Raw genomic sequence first — 16,511 nt, forward strand, 5'->3', positions numbered from 1 at the left:
CGCCTTTTAAGGCCTACTTTGCAGCCCGGGTATGGGTGTGCATAAAACACGTGACACGTTCGCTATGCCTCTTGCGCACGACTCTCTCGCGAGGCTCAAACAATAAATTTGTTCCATATTGACCACTTATTTATTATAGATTATGAAAAAATTATATCTTCACCCAATATCGAAAATAGTTGTCATATGAGCCAACTTGGATACCGAATTTGGATGTTGAATATTTCATGAGGCCTACCTGTAATTTCTATTCATCGTAATGTCTTGTGTGCGAACTCTGATTCGTTTGATGCACACTCAATATGTAGATACTTACATATGGCTAAAATCTTCGTCCCAGTTGTTTTTGGTCAATTCAAAAAGTTTTTTACAAGTCGTCAGGCTTTGCTGCGATTTGCATTCGTGATACCTACCGCACTATAATTTTATCAAGGCAACTGAAACGGTGACTGTATGAAGAATGTATAGGGTTTCCCAAACCGAGATGTTATTTTGATATTCAAAGAAAAATATTATTTTTTGGTATGAATGATCGGATGTTTATTTCATTATAAAGAGGAAGGTATGCCGTTAATAGTGGAAAATAACATCAGGCAAATGATCACCATGACCACGCTTACAGGTCAATATCCTTTTCATCAAGTTTTCCATAACCGAATTGCAAAGTGGCTGCCCTATGTCCACGATAGCCTCACGAATTTCATCTTTGAGGTCTTGAATCGACCCTGGACTGTTGGTGTATACCTTCTCTTTCACGTGGCCCCAAAGAAAAAAGTCACAAGGTGTTAAATCATAAGATCCCGGTGGCCAATTGTGATCACCTCTTCGAGAGACAACACGATCGGGAAACTTTTTCCGTAAAAGATCAATGGTTTCATTGCTTGAGTGGAACGTAGCGCGGTCTTGTTGAAAATAAACGTTGTCCAGATCAATACCATCCAATTCCGGCCATAAAAAATCGTTAATCATCTCTCGATAGCGCAATTCATTCACCTGTAACACCTGTTACTGGAAAACCCTTTATATAAATAGAGTAAAAAAATATTCGTCTAACTTCGGTATCAAGAGTCAGCACAAACAGTATTTAAACTTGGAGGCAAATGGCCTAAGAATTTTGAATATTGGCGTAAGCTTTGCAAATCATCCTATGGATGCAATTATTTTACATATAACATATTATCATGGAAGAAGTACCACCTTTTGTGTGAAAATGCGAAATGTTTTATTGCAGCCATCTTCAAGCAATTGTCGCACAGTGACACACTTCTACATGAATTTTGGTTAAAAAAGAATTATGAATGTACTTATATTTAAACGACATTTTGGGGACGTTTGATAGCTTCCATACTTTCACTGTAAATGCAGTAAATGTAGTTTTAAGTTAAAAATTACTGCTTTTGTAGGCACATTTTCAATAAAAATAAGCTTAGTAAAGAAAATTTTACTCAAAAACCACTATCAATTACAATCCATTATAGTTACACTTTCACGCTTTGCACCATAAAGTAAAATGTATTACTTAATATAATCGATAAAATATAATACATATTTATTCAAAACTGGTTTCTCCTTCTATATTAAAAAAAAATTAAAAAACTCATTAATAGTTTAAGATTAATGACTTTAATGGATTAATTATGTTCTACATGCGTATTCATATGCCCTCTTTTATATATTTCATCGTCATTCATAGCATTACTGCTCGTTGTGAGCCTTAGCTTCCTCCGCAATTCGTCTCCATGCATCTCGGGCCATAGCCAGACTACGATAGTTGGTCCCCCCTATGCTTCTGAGGCCGTCCTCAACATCGTCTTACCACCGTTTCCGTGGCCGTTCTCTTTGCTTTTCACCAAGCATGCGCGCATTTGGAACTTTGAGAGGTATTCTTTCATCTTGCATTCTGCAAACATGCCTTAGCTATCGGATGCGCTGCGATGTGGCAAGTCGCACAACGTTTTCGCCTTGTAGGACTTCCTCTATCTCGATGTTATATCTGATGCGATATACCCCATGTTCTTCTCGTATTGGACCCAGTGTTCACCTCAGTATTCTTCTTTCCAGATTGTTTAAGTTTTTAATTGTATTCGCTTTCAATGTCTACGTTTCGCATCCACACGCTGCCACTGGCCGAATCACTGTTTTATATATTTTGATTTTCGTTTTCCTACTCAGGAGCTTGCTTTTTAATAGTTTAACGTGGGAGAAATATGTTCTGTTTGCAGCCTGTCCACTAGGGCGGGTCGATTTAAGAATCGCTCATTGCTCTGTAAAAATCGTATTCTAGGGATCAAAATAAGAAACTTTGCCGAAGAAACCATACCTCTAAAACGAATTCTGATGTCCCCCAATTTGGGTCGAACTTTTTAGTTTCTTTTCTCACAAAACACTTTGCAGTTCTGCAGCGTTCTAGACCGGACCATCGCTCTTTATGTAGATTGCCTACATAATCGCTGATCCAATTCTTAATTGGTGCTAAACTGATTCCGATTATGGACTCTGGCCCCTGTGGGGGCACCGCTGATCCACGGTTGGCCAATTCGTCGGCAATTTCGTTTCCTTGAACACCGGAGTGTCCAGGAACCCATATAAGTACAAGCCTGTTTTGTCTTGCGACAGAGTTAAGCTTCTTCTTACATTCTTGAACAATCTTTGAGGTTTGCTTCGCGTTCTCCAGGGGCTTCAATGCAGCCTGACTGTCACTGAAGACTCCAATCTGTTTCCCGCTCCATCTCCTCTCGATTATCCATTCGGCTACTTTCAGGAAGGCTTGCTAGATACTTCGCTTTGTTTTCGTTGATCTTTTAAGCGAAAAATTTTGCTTTTGATCGGTGTGCTTGAAATACTTCTCTGAGAACATTTATATGTCTCGCGATGATGAGTCACTGATTTGCGAAGCTTTGTTGAATATAGTGTCTGATGGGTCAATCACTTTAATTACATGGTCTAGGATAAGATTGAACAAAAGCGTTGACAGCGCATCTCCCTGCTTTACTCCTGATTCAACTTTGAATAAATCAGATGCTTTGCCTTGTACAAGCCCTTTCGCATAGGTCTCAGCTAGGATTAGACTTACTATCAAAGCTAATTTTTTCGGTATACCTCACTTGTGTAGCACGTTTGCAATTTTGCCTCTTTGAATGCTATCGAACGCTTTCAGAAAACCTATAAAGAGGGCAAGTAGGTTGATTCCATACTCATGCAACTTTTCAAATATTTGGCAAACTACAAAGCTTTGGTTGATCGACGACCTTCCATTCCTAAAACCACATTGGTACTCGCCTAATATTTGTTCGGCGTAATCATTCAATCTGCGGTGCAGTACGTTCGTGAAAATTGTATACGCTTTAGTTAACAACGAAATTCAGCGATAATTATAACAGTCGCGTCTGTCACCTTTTTTGTAGATTGGTACATTTATGCTAGTCTGCCATTCTCTGGGTATAATCTCGGATTTCCATATATATTTTGTAAGACATAACAAGACGTTCTGCAGTTCCGTTGATCCATTTTTGATGAGCTCGGCAGATATGCCATCTTCCCCACTCCCTTTGCCATTTTTTAGGTTTTTTACGCAAGGTTAATTGAGTGCTGTTGCTATGAATGTCATCGTTTTTATTATTTAGAAGGTCTTGAAAGTAGTTTTTCCAACTTGTGAGAACTTTTCCTTCTTCTGAAATAAGGTTACCCTGCGCATCCTTACATATGTTTAGTCTAGGTATGTATTCTGATCTTTGGTGTTTTATTTTGGAGTAAAATATTCTCGCTTTACTGGGGCCACTTACCTCTATTTACTGTGTTTGTTTTTTAAGTGACTCTCTTTTCTTCTTTCGGGTAAGCTTTTTTATTATTTTTCTTTTTTGGTGGTATTCCATTAGGTTTTGCCAAATTGCTCTGGCAAAGTTCAAAAACGAGAAACAAAAAAAAAACATCGCTGCAAATGTTTTAGAAAATCTGTAGAATATGTACATGTGCCTTTTCAGCTAATAAAAAAATTGTCTAATAAAGGGTGGTTAAATTTCAAAAGCCGATGTTGAATGTGAACCACACCTAAACGTCAACGACACCATTGGACTTTTTTCTTTGGGGTTATTTGAAAGAAAAGGTGTACATTGATAATCCAGCAAGCTGTACTTTATTCAAAATCACCGACCCTTAAAACTTAACCATCCTTTAATTCAGCGCAAATTTATACGTTTCTTTGTTCTTTTTGAATTTAAAAAAAATGCATGCCATAACCTTTTTCGCTGTTCATTCTGTGCACTTCTTGCTACAGTTTAGATTCTGACGGAAGATTCACCTTTCATCCACAATTATAAACACTCCAAATAGCTTGAATAACTTTTGCGAATTAGTTTCTATTTTGCATTCGTTAGTCGAACTTAGATCTGCACAAATACTTTTATAGAGTTGCTCAATAGTTTCTGGTCTTGTTCCGTTTTTTGGATTAATTTATTTTTGATTCATCTTTTACGATTGCATGACCATATTTAATCGCTAAAACCCCAAAAACCATCTACACAAAGTTGGAAATTACGAAGATTCCTTTAACACTTTCACGATTTTCTTAAGAATTTCTAAATTTCTCTAATTTCTTAAATTTTAAAACTCCAGGTGTTTTTTATTTATTAAATTACATTTGATTTTTGTTTTTGAATATAAGTCTAATAATTTTAAAATTATAGCCTAGGTAAGAGCTATGGCTGCTCTGGCCTTAAAGGGTATTCTAGTGTAGAGGCATGAATTTCGCCCGGTTTTTGAGGTGCTGTACAAAGGAAAGAAATAAAAATGTACCATCCATTTGTTATCATTTGTTTATCGATTATTATTTATTATATTAAAAATTAACCAAAACAAACATTTTAATTGACAAAATTATGCGCAGTCAAATTAGAGGGTCCAAAAAAAAGAGGGTGCCCTGGCTTGCATGGTTGTAACCCTCCTGTTGATCTGAAAAATTAAAACAAAACGGATTATGAATTGCTTCTGCTGCTTTTCTTCTGCTTTTTTTTTTCAGAATATGGCGGCTGTTTGAAAAAACAGTTTTTGTTTGCATATTTTTCAACACTTTCGATGTTTTTTTTTTTAAATACTAAAAGAAAAGTTATAGTTTCGAGCTACAGTCATCTGATGAAAGAATGTATAAAGAACATCCTCCCCAAATTTGAAGTTAATCGGTTCATTAGAGCTCGAGATATCCTTACTGACACCTCGAAAAAAGTAGTTTTGAGAAAAATGCGGGTTGTTGCGTTGAAGCGGCCGGATCGGATCCGATGACATGCCACCAAAAAGTATATATAAATTACCACAAAATAATTAGAATATAAAAACGTCCTCTTAATGATATATTCTTAAATGTCTGAACTTTGAAAATATATAAAAAAAATTTTAATTTTTTTCAATTCTACACAAGATCACACCTTAAAGGTGACCTATTTTATTATAAGAAAATTGAATTTCAAATGGCTTGTAAGGAAATAATGAACTGTGGATCAAAATGAAATTGGCTGTGTGTTTAAATGAAAGATGAACTAAGCATTAACATCGCATATAAATTTATTTGTATCCACCTATTTATAGAAATCACTTTTAGTGTTTTTACATCAATTTTCATAATGCAAGCTCTACTTGTTTTTCCACAAATTATAATTCAAACTCTACATGCTGCTTAACGATTGGTCACGATTTATTTTTTCACAGCACATTAACAGTATTTTATCCTTCGCTAGTCCACTAATCGCTTATAAAATTGTGCTCAGAATTCAAAAAAATATTATCCGTAACTTATTAAAATATTTCACCTCTTTTCCTGCATTGCTGATTATCACTCACGAGCACGTTTCAATCTCGAAATCTTCTACAAAGATAAATGTAAATTTAACCCCTCTCTTTGAATTGTCTTTAGAACTCCTGTTAATGTGGCAATTAGAGATAGTCAGAAACGTGATTTTCCACGTGCCACGGCACGACACCGTTTGGGCGCTTCTGAGGTGGAGTCACGTATGCATTGCATTCGTGCGTATCTGAAATTATTGCAAGCGCTGTGTACATTTTCATATTTAATTTTAATAATATTTTAATTTTAACTTCAAATTAATGTTATAGTGGCGTCATTACCTACTAGTGGCAAAGGTAATATAATATGCAACTGTCTTATTTATCTGCAGAGTGGGGTCTCTGCCACGAGAACATCGATAGGCACCATGTGTACATGCCCCAACCACCATCAAATCGAACCTTTACGATTTCTGTGCATACGAGGTGCCGCAAAATTAATTAACCTATCGGTATATTTAGAGTTTTTGCAAATGGCGTCGTACATTAATTATATTCGACACTTTTGAACTAGTAAAAGCAGACAAACAATGGAGCGCTTAGAGATTAAAATAAAGAATTTCAGCACTCAAAATCATTCTTTTTTTAGTAAAAAAGTTATTCAAAGACAAATTAATACAAAGTTTAAAACTTCATACAGAAGTTTTAAAAATTTCATAAAAAAATCCAATTTTTTAACTAGAGGTTTTAGAAGTTTTTTGAGTTTGCAGTTTTCAAGCTTATTGATTTGTGTACTTTTTCTGCCATTTAAAAAGAGTTCAAACATGTATTTTGTATGGAAGCAAAGGGGCGACACTTCAGCGATAAAAATTGTTAAAAATAAGTGATATTGTATGTTGTAGTCACTTAGACTTACACTTTGCATAACAAATTCAATTGGCTATATGGAACTGCATACTCAGAAAAGCTCTCGAAATCGACTGGTTTCATGGTTAGGGCAAATAAACATTGAGCAAGCTTTAATTTCAAATCCAAAGTTTTGATAAATAGCTGGGTTGCCTGTGACATTGTTCTGCCAACTCTTCATTGAAAAACAACTTACTCAAAGCCAGTTTTTTTAATTCAAAGAAAATGTAACTAGCGGTAGTCTTAGAAAATTAGATGATAATGAAGAGTACCAATAAATTGGATTTTTTTTGTTTTGTCTTTTTGAAGGCGTCGATGGACGAGCGAGAATGGAGAGTAAACTTTCAAGGCCATGCAACGTTTTGGGCATTTTCGTTTCGCGAGAACAAAATTAGGAAACATTGAAAACCTATTTCCAAAGTGGTGAGTCTTCTCCTTCTTTTCTGATTTTCACATCGGTGGCTACGTTAGTAAGCAAAATTTGGGGATTTGGGGCTCAGAAAATCCACACGTTACTGTAGAGAAGCAAACGCATCCACAACGAGTCACTGTTTGGTGCGGTTTTTGGTCTGGCGGCATCATCAGGCCATTTTTTTCGAAAATGAGCGAGGAGCCGCGGTTACAGTAAATGGCGAGCGTTACCGTGACATGCTCAACGAGTTGTTTCCAAAAATAGAAGAGGATGACATGGACGACATTTGGTTTCAACAGGACGGTGCAACTTGTCACACTGCCAAAGTTACACTCGAACTTCTGGCTACCGTTTTTGAAAACCGAATAATCAGCCGAAATTCCGATATCAATTGGCCGCCTCGGAACTGTGATTTAAGCCCGTTGGGCTAGTTTTTGTGCGGAGCCGTTAAGGATAAATGCTATGCGAGCCATCCAGAGACGATTGATGCTTTAAAACACGAAATCGAAGTTGCCATTCATGAAATTGGAGCCCAAACAATCGAAAATGTCCTTAAAAATTGGGTTGATCGAATGGCCTACTGTAAAGCCAATGTTCAATCTTCAAAATAAAAAAAAAAAATTTGAAAAAAATATTAATAATTTTTTTTTTATAGCGGATTCGAAAAGCAAATTTACAGGGCTCACCCGATGTATCTTAGATATACTTGAGGCTATTTTTCCTGAGTTTTTCCTTGTGGGTTCTAATTTCTAGTAAGAAATAACATTGCCTACTTTTTGGCGCTTGTTTGTTGATGCAAACATGTAGGAAATATATTTTTGGTTGCTTACTTTTTGGCGTTATATTTCCTTGGTGCCTTCTGTTTGGTGCGCTTTTTGGTCCCAATTTTTTTGGCGCCCTGTGTGTACTATAAAGTGCTATCCATTCCGGCGTCGGATGTATTGGTATTGCCTTGTGGTAATTTGTGCCGTTGCTACGGTCCTGGAAATGCTGCGTTGTGGGGGTGATAAACGCTCGGAGTAGTGCGCGTTGTTGCCACGGTCTGTGTCCGGCGTTTATGTATACCGGTCGACTCTTCTCCGTTTTTTGTAAACTTTGCCCATTTGTATTCTCTCCAAATGTTGTGAATTTATTTAGGTATACATTCTTTCTCTCTCTCTCGGGTCTCTCCCTCTTTCTTTATCTGCCTTGAAAGTTTCACTTCTGTTATGTGTACCACGCTATACGCACTTTTTTTGTGAAAAAAGTAACTCTGAATGAATCACCCGATTTATACTCATAGTATTTGATATTCATCCAAAGAAGTTTTAGATGTTTCAAAAAAGTTTTTGAGTGCTATTTTCGCGCTTATACCCTGTTTTTTGGGTGTTTGACCGAGCTCCTGCACCTATTTGCGCGTATGTCTTGATGTTGTTCCACAAATGGAAGGACTTAAAGTTTTTCGCCGCCTCAGAGCGATAGATGATTTTTTAATGAGAAGCTTTTCCATGGCAGAAGTACACTCGGAGGTTTGCCATTGCCTGCTGAGGGGCGACTGCTACTAGAAAAAACTTTTTCTATCATTTGGTGTTTCATGTACGGAGACTCGAACCTGGGCACTTCCGAATGGTACTCACGTACCAACCCATTCGGCTACGGTGGCCGCCAATACATATAAAAAGGTTAGAAATAAATTACTGTTTATTTTTTAAGTCCCGGAAATGTGGCAATTGTTGGCAAATAATCTTAAGCATATGAAATAGAGGCAGAAAAAATTGTCTTTTAGAGCAAACAAAAAGTAGCAACATTGACTTTAACTTTAGGTAGGTATACCTACGTTTATTTGCTTGTTTTTGTTTTTATTTTCTTACATAAAAATCAATGCATGGATTACGCCTATATTTTAGGTTTATATTGAGAGGGTGTCGAAACCCTACAAAATTTCCTTTGTTTCTTTTGATTCTTTTCAAACCACCGAAATGGTTTTGTGTTTGTAACTTGATTATTCGTTATCTGATTTTCAAATGCAATGGTAAATATGCCATTGTTGAAGTCTTAGGCAGTTCTTAATTTTGTTCTATTGTGTTCCAAAGTCGCTTTGACATAGTTGGGTCAATTACGCAGAGTTGTACCCTCCTAAGAAATTTGCCGAATTTACCAATTGCAGGGTAGTTTTTGTTGTATAAACTATATTTTTATAAAAAAAATTACTGAATTCGCAAAATAAATAAATAATAGTAAAAACTTATGAATAAAAAATGTACACTACAACCTTATTCTGATGCTGAAGGTGGCGCAAAATTAATCATCCGATTCTGGTTTTGAATACCTTGTTTTGCTGAATAATAAAAAAAGAAAGAAAGGAGTTTGAGTGCTAGACATCTTTATTTTAACCTTTAAGTGCTCCATTGCTTGTCTGTTTGTATACGAGGGGTGCCTTTTATTTGGGAGGATTTGGCAACCCTGGTGTTGCAATCTGGCAACTGACAGCTGTATCGCAAAGTTTGACATTTTTTGGCTTTTACATACTCAGAACGTTTTGAAATACCAGCACTATTTGTGTTGTTTACAGTAACTTAAAAGATTCATCTCGGTCCAAAAATGGAATTAAATCGTGAACATTTTCGTGCGATTATTTTTTACAACTTTCGACGTGGATTAACTCAGCAACATTGCATGGATGAACTTAATTCATTTTTTGGCGATGAAGCTCCATCAAGGACCAGTGTTTATCGATGGTATGGTGAATTCAATCGTGGTCGTAGTTCACTCCAAGACGAATTTTGTGAAGGTCGTCCAACCTGAAAACCATTGATGCTGTGCGCGAACTGATATTGCAAGATCGTCATGTGACCTTTCGTGAGATTGAGACAATCTTAGGCATTAGTGGGACCAGCATACACTCAATATTGCATAAACATTTGACTGTCAAAAAAATTTGTTCGCGTTGTCAATCGCTCAAAAAAAGGCTAGTGTCGATTGGTGGAAGGAAATGCTCAAAAATACGATCGCGGGGCTTCGAAACACGTCTATGACATCATGACAGGTGATGAATCATGGATTTACGCGTATGAGCCCGAAAGTAAACAGCAGTCGACTGTATGGGTGTTTCAAGATGAACCAAATCCAACAAAAGTTGTTCGCGCACGAAGCACTTCCAAGCAAATGGTCGCCTGTTTTGTCGGAAAAACTGGACATGTCGCAACCGTACCACTAGAACAACGCAGAACAGTAAATTCTGAGTGGTACACAACCTTTTGTTTGCCAGTTGTCTTCCAAGAAATTAGGAAAACCAATCGCCAAAGACGGATCACTCTTCACCAGGACAATGCGAGCTCTCACACATCGGCTCAAACAACTGCATTTTTGAGCACCCAAAACATCGAATTAATGGGTCATCCGCCGTATAGTCCTGACTTGGCACCGAATGACTTCTTTTTATTTACGTACGTAAAAAACAAACTGAGAGGTCAACGTTTCTCGACACCTGAAGAATGCCGCAGCCATTCAGAATGCATGTTTTGGAGGTACCCCATTCAGAGTGGCAAAAGTGCTTCGACAATTGGTTCAAACGCATGCAAAAGTGTATAGATCTTCATGGAGAATATTTTGAAAAACAATAAAGTGATTTTTGATGATTAAAATTAGTTTTTGTTCTCTAATCCCGACATATAAAAGGCACCCCTCGTACTGTAGCTGCCTAGTATCAGTTATGATTGACGGACGACGTCATTTATTATAATTATTAATTTTCTGCTACCTTTCACCTGCCACTTTGATTTGTTACTAATGAAATAACTTTCACTTCAAATTAAAAGGTATATTTAAAATATATTTTTAATCATTTTATGGTAGGCTGAATTTGATTTGTTCTCAAATCATACTCATAGAGCTTTTTTAATTAAATTAACTAAGATAGGAACAAATGCCGGGATCCCGAAACTTTAGTAATGGGATAACGAAGATCTAGGGATTTTAAAAATTGGCATTCGTAGTGTTTAGAGTTTTTCCCCAGACTGTACGAGTATGTGTTTTACAACGTTTTTAAATATGAATGATTTTTTTCTCTTAATATTGTTTTTTAAATATTTTTTTTTTTTCCTAATTAGCATAGCATAGTATATTTCACATACTAAATAACATATTATATTAATATAAATTGTATTTATAAGTGATTTCCACTTCATCGTTCCTTATACATAATCCTTCCGCGTATTTGCCCTACCTGAGTAATTTTCCACCTCAACTAACCCAACTTTTTCTATATACTTTGGTCATCTCCTTTCGTGCAGCTGGCCTGATGACTATGAATATGACATTGAAATATTTGTACTAAAACTACTATTTCCGCATGAGTACAACTCGGGTAATGCAAAGGCGCATTGCTTCGATAAGGAGGGCAGTGATACAGAGTGTCCACATACGGCCTATCGAGAACTTATAAGAATGGTATGTTGTATAACTCAGCAACTCTAACTGAAATGTAAATAAGGCTCCACCTTCATTAATCAATTCTTATTAAGCTTCATCAGAATTGCACAACCGTATTAGCGGAATGTTCGATGGGCGGCAAGGCTTTCAACTGCTGCCATTACTTTCTGCCACTTCAGACACCTTATGGTTATTGCTTTCTACTGAATTCATTACAAAATAATCAACCGTAAGTGGAATAATTACACTGTTCAACAGCATTTTTGTAGCAGATATGTGGCCTGAAAGTACATCACGAGTGCGCAAGGTTTGTAGAACTAAGTTATACTGCAGCACGTCTCAAGTATTTGGCGTTTGTATGACAAGTAAAAAGTGTTATTGTGCGATTTCTGTTAGAAATTTTATTGTTAATGTTGTCTAGTAGAAGTTTACGTGACTAATTTTTTGTTGAACTTTTTAACACTCCAGCTTTTCTTTGTTAGCTCAATGTGATACATTTTTTAACAAAAGTCTAAAAAGTCCAATTCAGATGGGTATTTCTCCCAACTACGAGTAAACGCATATATCTACTGACTTCTGTTGTGTCTTCTTAGTTGAGTCTAGGGTAGCAAGGTTGCTTGTGTAAGACAAAGCACTCGGTCGCCCTAAGGCCCGTTGGGATAGCTAGATTTTATTTACATCCCCTAACTAAGTTGCTTAAACCACTTAGATCTTTTTAGGAAGGTAATTAGTCCCTCCAGTGTGATATTTTGGAAATTTCCCAGATCTTCAAAGAAATAACCTCTAACACGGCTTATTTGAAGTACAGAACATTCACAGAGGAGGTGTTCTATCGACGCAATTTGTTGGACGCCCTACAGATGCCCAGATGCGTCGCCCAAAGAAGCCATTTTGAAACAGATCTCCTGTGACTACAAGCATGAACACGTGAGGTAAAGCCTCATAAGGAACCCAAACAGACGACAAGTCAATACCGAGTAACGATATTGCAATTTTCCGATGCCGCATTGGTGACAAATCAATGGATGCTATCGATAGCGTATAACCCCAAAAAGCAATTAAGAAAGGCACTTGGGCGCAGGTATCTGGTGTGGCTAAAAGGCATAAACATGGCTCCACCTTGATGAAATTGCTTTTAGCAGTCCCAGGTCGAGAGGGTAGGAATGTTATAGGGTTAGTGAGAGCGTGTTGTTGTTGTTGTTGTAGCAGCATAACATTCCCCGTGCATATACGAGGAATGCTGTTGAAGTGACAGTCCTTGGCCGGATATAAATCCGGGTCGTTCCGGTTACGTAGAACCGACTGTCGTGGGAACGTGTGAGAGCGTGTCTCATATACTACTGGTTTGACGGCACCTTTCATGATGTTTCTGACATTTTCGATTGTAATCTGCTCTGCAAAAAAAAAAAAAATGATACCCTGCAGTTGGAAGTCAGAGACCACCTTACATTACTTTTCGCTGCTCAAGACAATCGCAGTGTACAGTTCGTTCAGATGAATGCTTATGTCCTCTAACACTCGCCGCGGACCAAGCTCAGAACATTTCCTTCCGCAGTCATCCGCTTCTTCATTTTCCTCCACCTCCGAGCGGCCGTGGGCCCAATAAAGTGTAGTGTTGTGTTGTTGGATAAGCGAGAGTGGTCTCCTGCATTCTTTAACACATCTTGAATTGAGGCGCACTAAGGCCAGTGCCTTGATCGCTACTTGACTATCAACAAAAATAGATTGCCGGAGGTAAGTCCATTAGTCTTATCTTTTTTGCTGTTTCACCTATAATGTAGATCTCAGCTTGGAAAACACTACACCGGTTTAGAAGTCTAAAGGAGCAATTTAAAGGAAATTGTTCCAAGTACACCCCCATTCCAGTGCCATTGTTCATCTTTGAGCGGCCATTATAAATATGATAACCACTATTATCTGATATGACTCTGGCCTGCCAATCCTTTATGTCAGGTAATCGTATTTTATAGTCTTTGTTCAGATCCATCTTGGGAACATTGCCTTCGATAATGCCCAGTAAAATTTTCCAGTTTCGTAGAGCCCTTTTATTTATTTTATTTAATTTTTTTTTGACGATTCTTAGACATTATTTAGAACATTATTTCAACTCGTAAAAAGGGTAGTTATAAGCAATTTTCATTTGATTATTCAACTTGTTTTAAGAAGCAGTTTACAATATAATCGCTACTAGCTCTCCATAAGACCAGCTACCGTTGTGCGTTCGTTTTCATCGTCTTCGATAAGAATTCAGTCGAAGTAAGATGGATGGAGAATCGTTGATATGATTTTTTAGTCGCTGTTTGTGAGCTATGTCAAATTGTTTCATCCCTTCAGTCAGGTATGCCAAAATTGGTCGTCTTATACATCACGTCGCAGTTACTATGCTTCGAAGGATGTACTTTCGACTAACGCGTCCCCAGAAATGTATACCGTAAGGCCTAACTGTTTGTTTGTAAATAATCCATTTGTTGCAGATTGATAAGCTTGAGAGCCAACCAAGTCAAGCTCTTCTAACATTTTTTCGACGTGAGCTTTCCAACGTAATTTGGCATCAAGGGTTATGACCAGCTATTTGGCTTCGTTGATATATGGGAATATCAACGCATCGATGAAGACTGGCTTGTAGGTAGCGCTTTTTAAGGAAAACGCTGTATCCGCTGACTTGCTTTTGTTCAGTTTTATTCCTCATTTGATAGCCCATGTAGCAATAAGGTTAACAGCTTCGTGTAGCTTATTATCGATTACAAATATAGCAGTGTTATCCGCAAATGATGCAGATTTTTACTGATTTTCCGATGGTCGAGGATATACCGGAGATATAGCAGAGGACCCGAAATGATTCCTTGTGGAACGTCTGCGTTTATTTTTTTTATTCCTGTTTTACACCACAGTACCTATCATTGAGATATGACGAGGACTATTAAAACCATCCACAACAAGCATCCATCTTAGCTTTAAGGTCACCTACAACCAATTAAAAAATCATCAGTCAATGCAAGAGACCCTTTACCGAACTCGCCTCTCAACAAGTCCATTGTTACGCGTGCTGTGTGGCATGTGGCACCGTCTTGCTGAAACCACATGTCGTGCAAGTTAATCTCTTGCATTTTGGGCAAAAAAAAATTGATATCATTTCACGGAAGCGCTCACCATTCACAGTTACGTTACGATTCGCAGCATCTTTGAAGAAGTACGGTCCAATGTTACCTCCAGCCCATAAATCGCACCAAACTGTGATCTTTTCTGTATACATTGGTAGCTCTTGCAATTCTTCTGATTGATCTTCACTCCAAAATCGACAATTCTGCTTATTTACGTAGCCATTGATCCATAAATGAGCTTCGTCGCTGAACACAATTTTTCGATAAAAACTTTCCAACTTTCCAAGAGCCCATTCACCAAAAATTCTGTTTTGCGTTAGGTCGTTCGGCAACCATGAGTAAGGTCCAAAGAACAGCTTTTTTATTAATCTCTGGCGCTTTAAGGACTACTCCAAACAAAGCGCTGGAAGTGCTAATCAACTTACCTGCCCTAAATCTGGTAGGAAAACACGTGGCCACCGCCTCGGCGCTCAGACTAAAAAGTGTGGCGCTATGGAAAGACCGGTGCTTTGGCCACGCTTCCATTTTGCACTCTCTGAATAGTCATAAACAAGAAATAGACTACTCTGGCATACAACAAGGCCATGGAGAAGGGGGGAATTAAACTTTTATACAGATGGTTCCAAGCTAGACGATAAGGTTGGCTACGGAGTTTTCTCGAAGGAATTAGGACTGGAACTATCCGTTCGACTACAAGACTACTGCAGCGTCTATCAGGCAGAGGTACTAGCTATAAAAGAAGTGGCTACATACCTAAATACGCACGCCGTAACAAAAACGATTATAAATATATTCTCGGATAGCCAGGCGGCCATCAAATCAATGAATGCGGCTTTACTAAGATCGAAGGTTGCACAGGAATGCCGGGCAGCTCTAAATGATATTAGTGACGTATTCAAGGTCAGCCTTATTTAGGTTCCGGGATATAGAGATATTGAGGGAAACTGTAAAGCAGATGAGCTAGCCAGAAAGGGTACCGCTCTCCAACTGCTGAGTGATAAAAGTACCATTGGAATACCCATGGCCACGAGTAAACTAATAATAAAAAACCACTTTATCCAAGAGGCCAATAGGTCATGGAGAAATGAAGATACGTGTCTAACAGCTAGGCTACTATGGCCGCAAATAAACAAGAAAAGAACAAAGGAATTGCTTAGTCTCTCAAGAGACAATATCTCGAAGGTCGTGGCTTGTTTAACCGGTCACTGGCTATTTGGCAGGCATTCCTCGAGACTAGGAGTTTTCTCCCATGAATATTGCAGAAGTTGCAGAGATGGGGAAGAGGAAGAAACAGTTGAGCACTTCCTTTGCAATTGTCCAGCCCTAGCTAAAATCAGAGCAGGTTGTCTAGGTAAATACTTTTTTAATTCTCTTACAGAACTGTCTGGCGTGGGGTTGGCATCAATACTACGCTTCATAAGAGTCACGAAATGGTTCCACGAAGGAAGATAAATGAGGTTCCCGTGTAGCACAGTGGTATCACAACGGACCTGTAAGGTCTAAGTGAGTTGGTCGTGCAGACCGACTACCACCATAACCTAACCTAACCTAGGTCGTTCGGCTTCAATTCTTGCTCCAGCTGTATTTTGAAAGGCTTCACAGCTAAATCCTTTCGCAAAATTTTCCACGTTGTTGAGTAACAGAGGACCAATTGCTGCGAACGACGACGAATCGATAATTGATGGTCATCATTAACACTGGCCGATACATCTGCGATATTTTCTTCAGTTCGCACTCTACGTAAGCGAGTTGGTGGTTTGATGTCGAGTAATGTAAATTTGGTTCTAAATTTAGTCACAATAGCTCGAATAGCCGCTTCAGTGAGTCGATTAAACTGACCATAAAATGGAAGAAGCGCGCGATAAACTTTCTTAACAGAACACGCATTTTTATAATAAAATTCAATGGTT

The 16,511-nt window shown here is 37.9% G+C and overlaps 1 protein-coding gene across 1 annotated transcript in view; it reads left to right on the top strand.

The window, feature by feature from the left end:
- The window catches only part of LOC128860046 (pickpocket protein 19), a 32,370-nt gene that overhangs the window by 10,240 nt on the left and 5,619 nt on the right, over positions 1-16,511 (top strand). Inside the window, exons 3-4 of the mRNA XM_054097312.1 lie at positions 11,362-11,518; positions 11,593-11,729. Of these exons, the coding sequence (XP_053953287.1) occupies positions 11,362-11,518; positions 11,593-11,729 (294 nt within the window). The remainder of the gene's footprint in view (positions 1-11,361; positions 11,519-11,592; positions 11,730-16,511) is intronic.

Source organism: Anastrepha ludens, chromosome 2, assembly GCF_028408465.1.
Source record: "Anastrepha ludens isolate Willacy chromosome 2, idAnaLude1.1, whole genome shotgun sequence".
Lineage (NCBI taxonomy): Eukaryota > Metazoa > Arthropoda > Insecta > Diptera > Tephritidae > Anastrepha > Anastrepha ludens.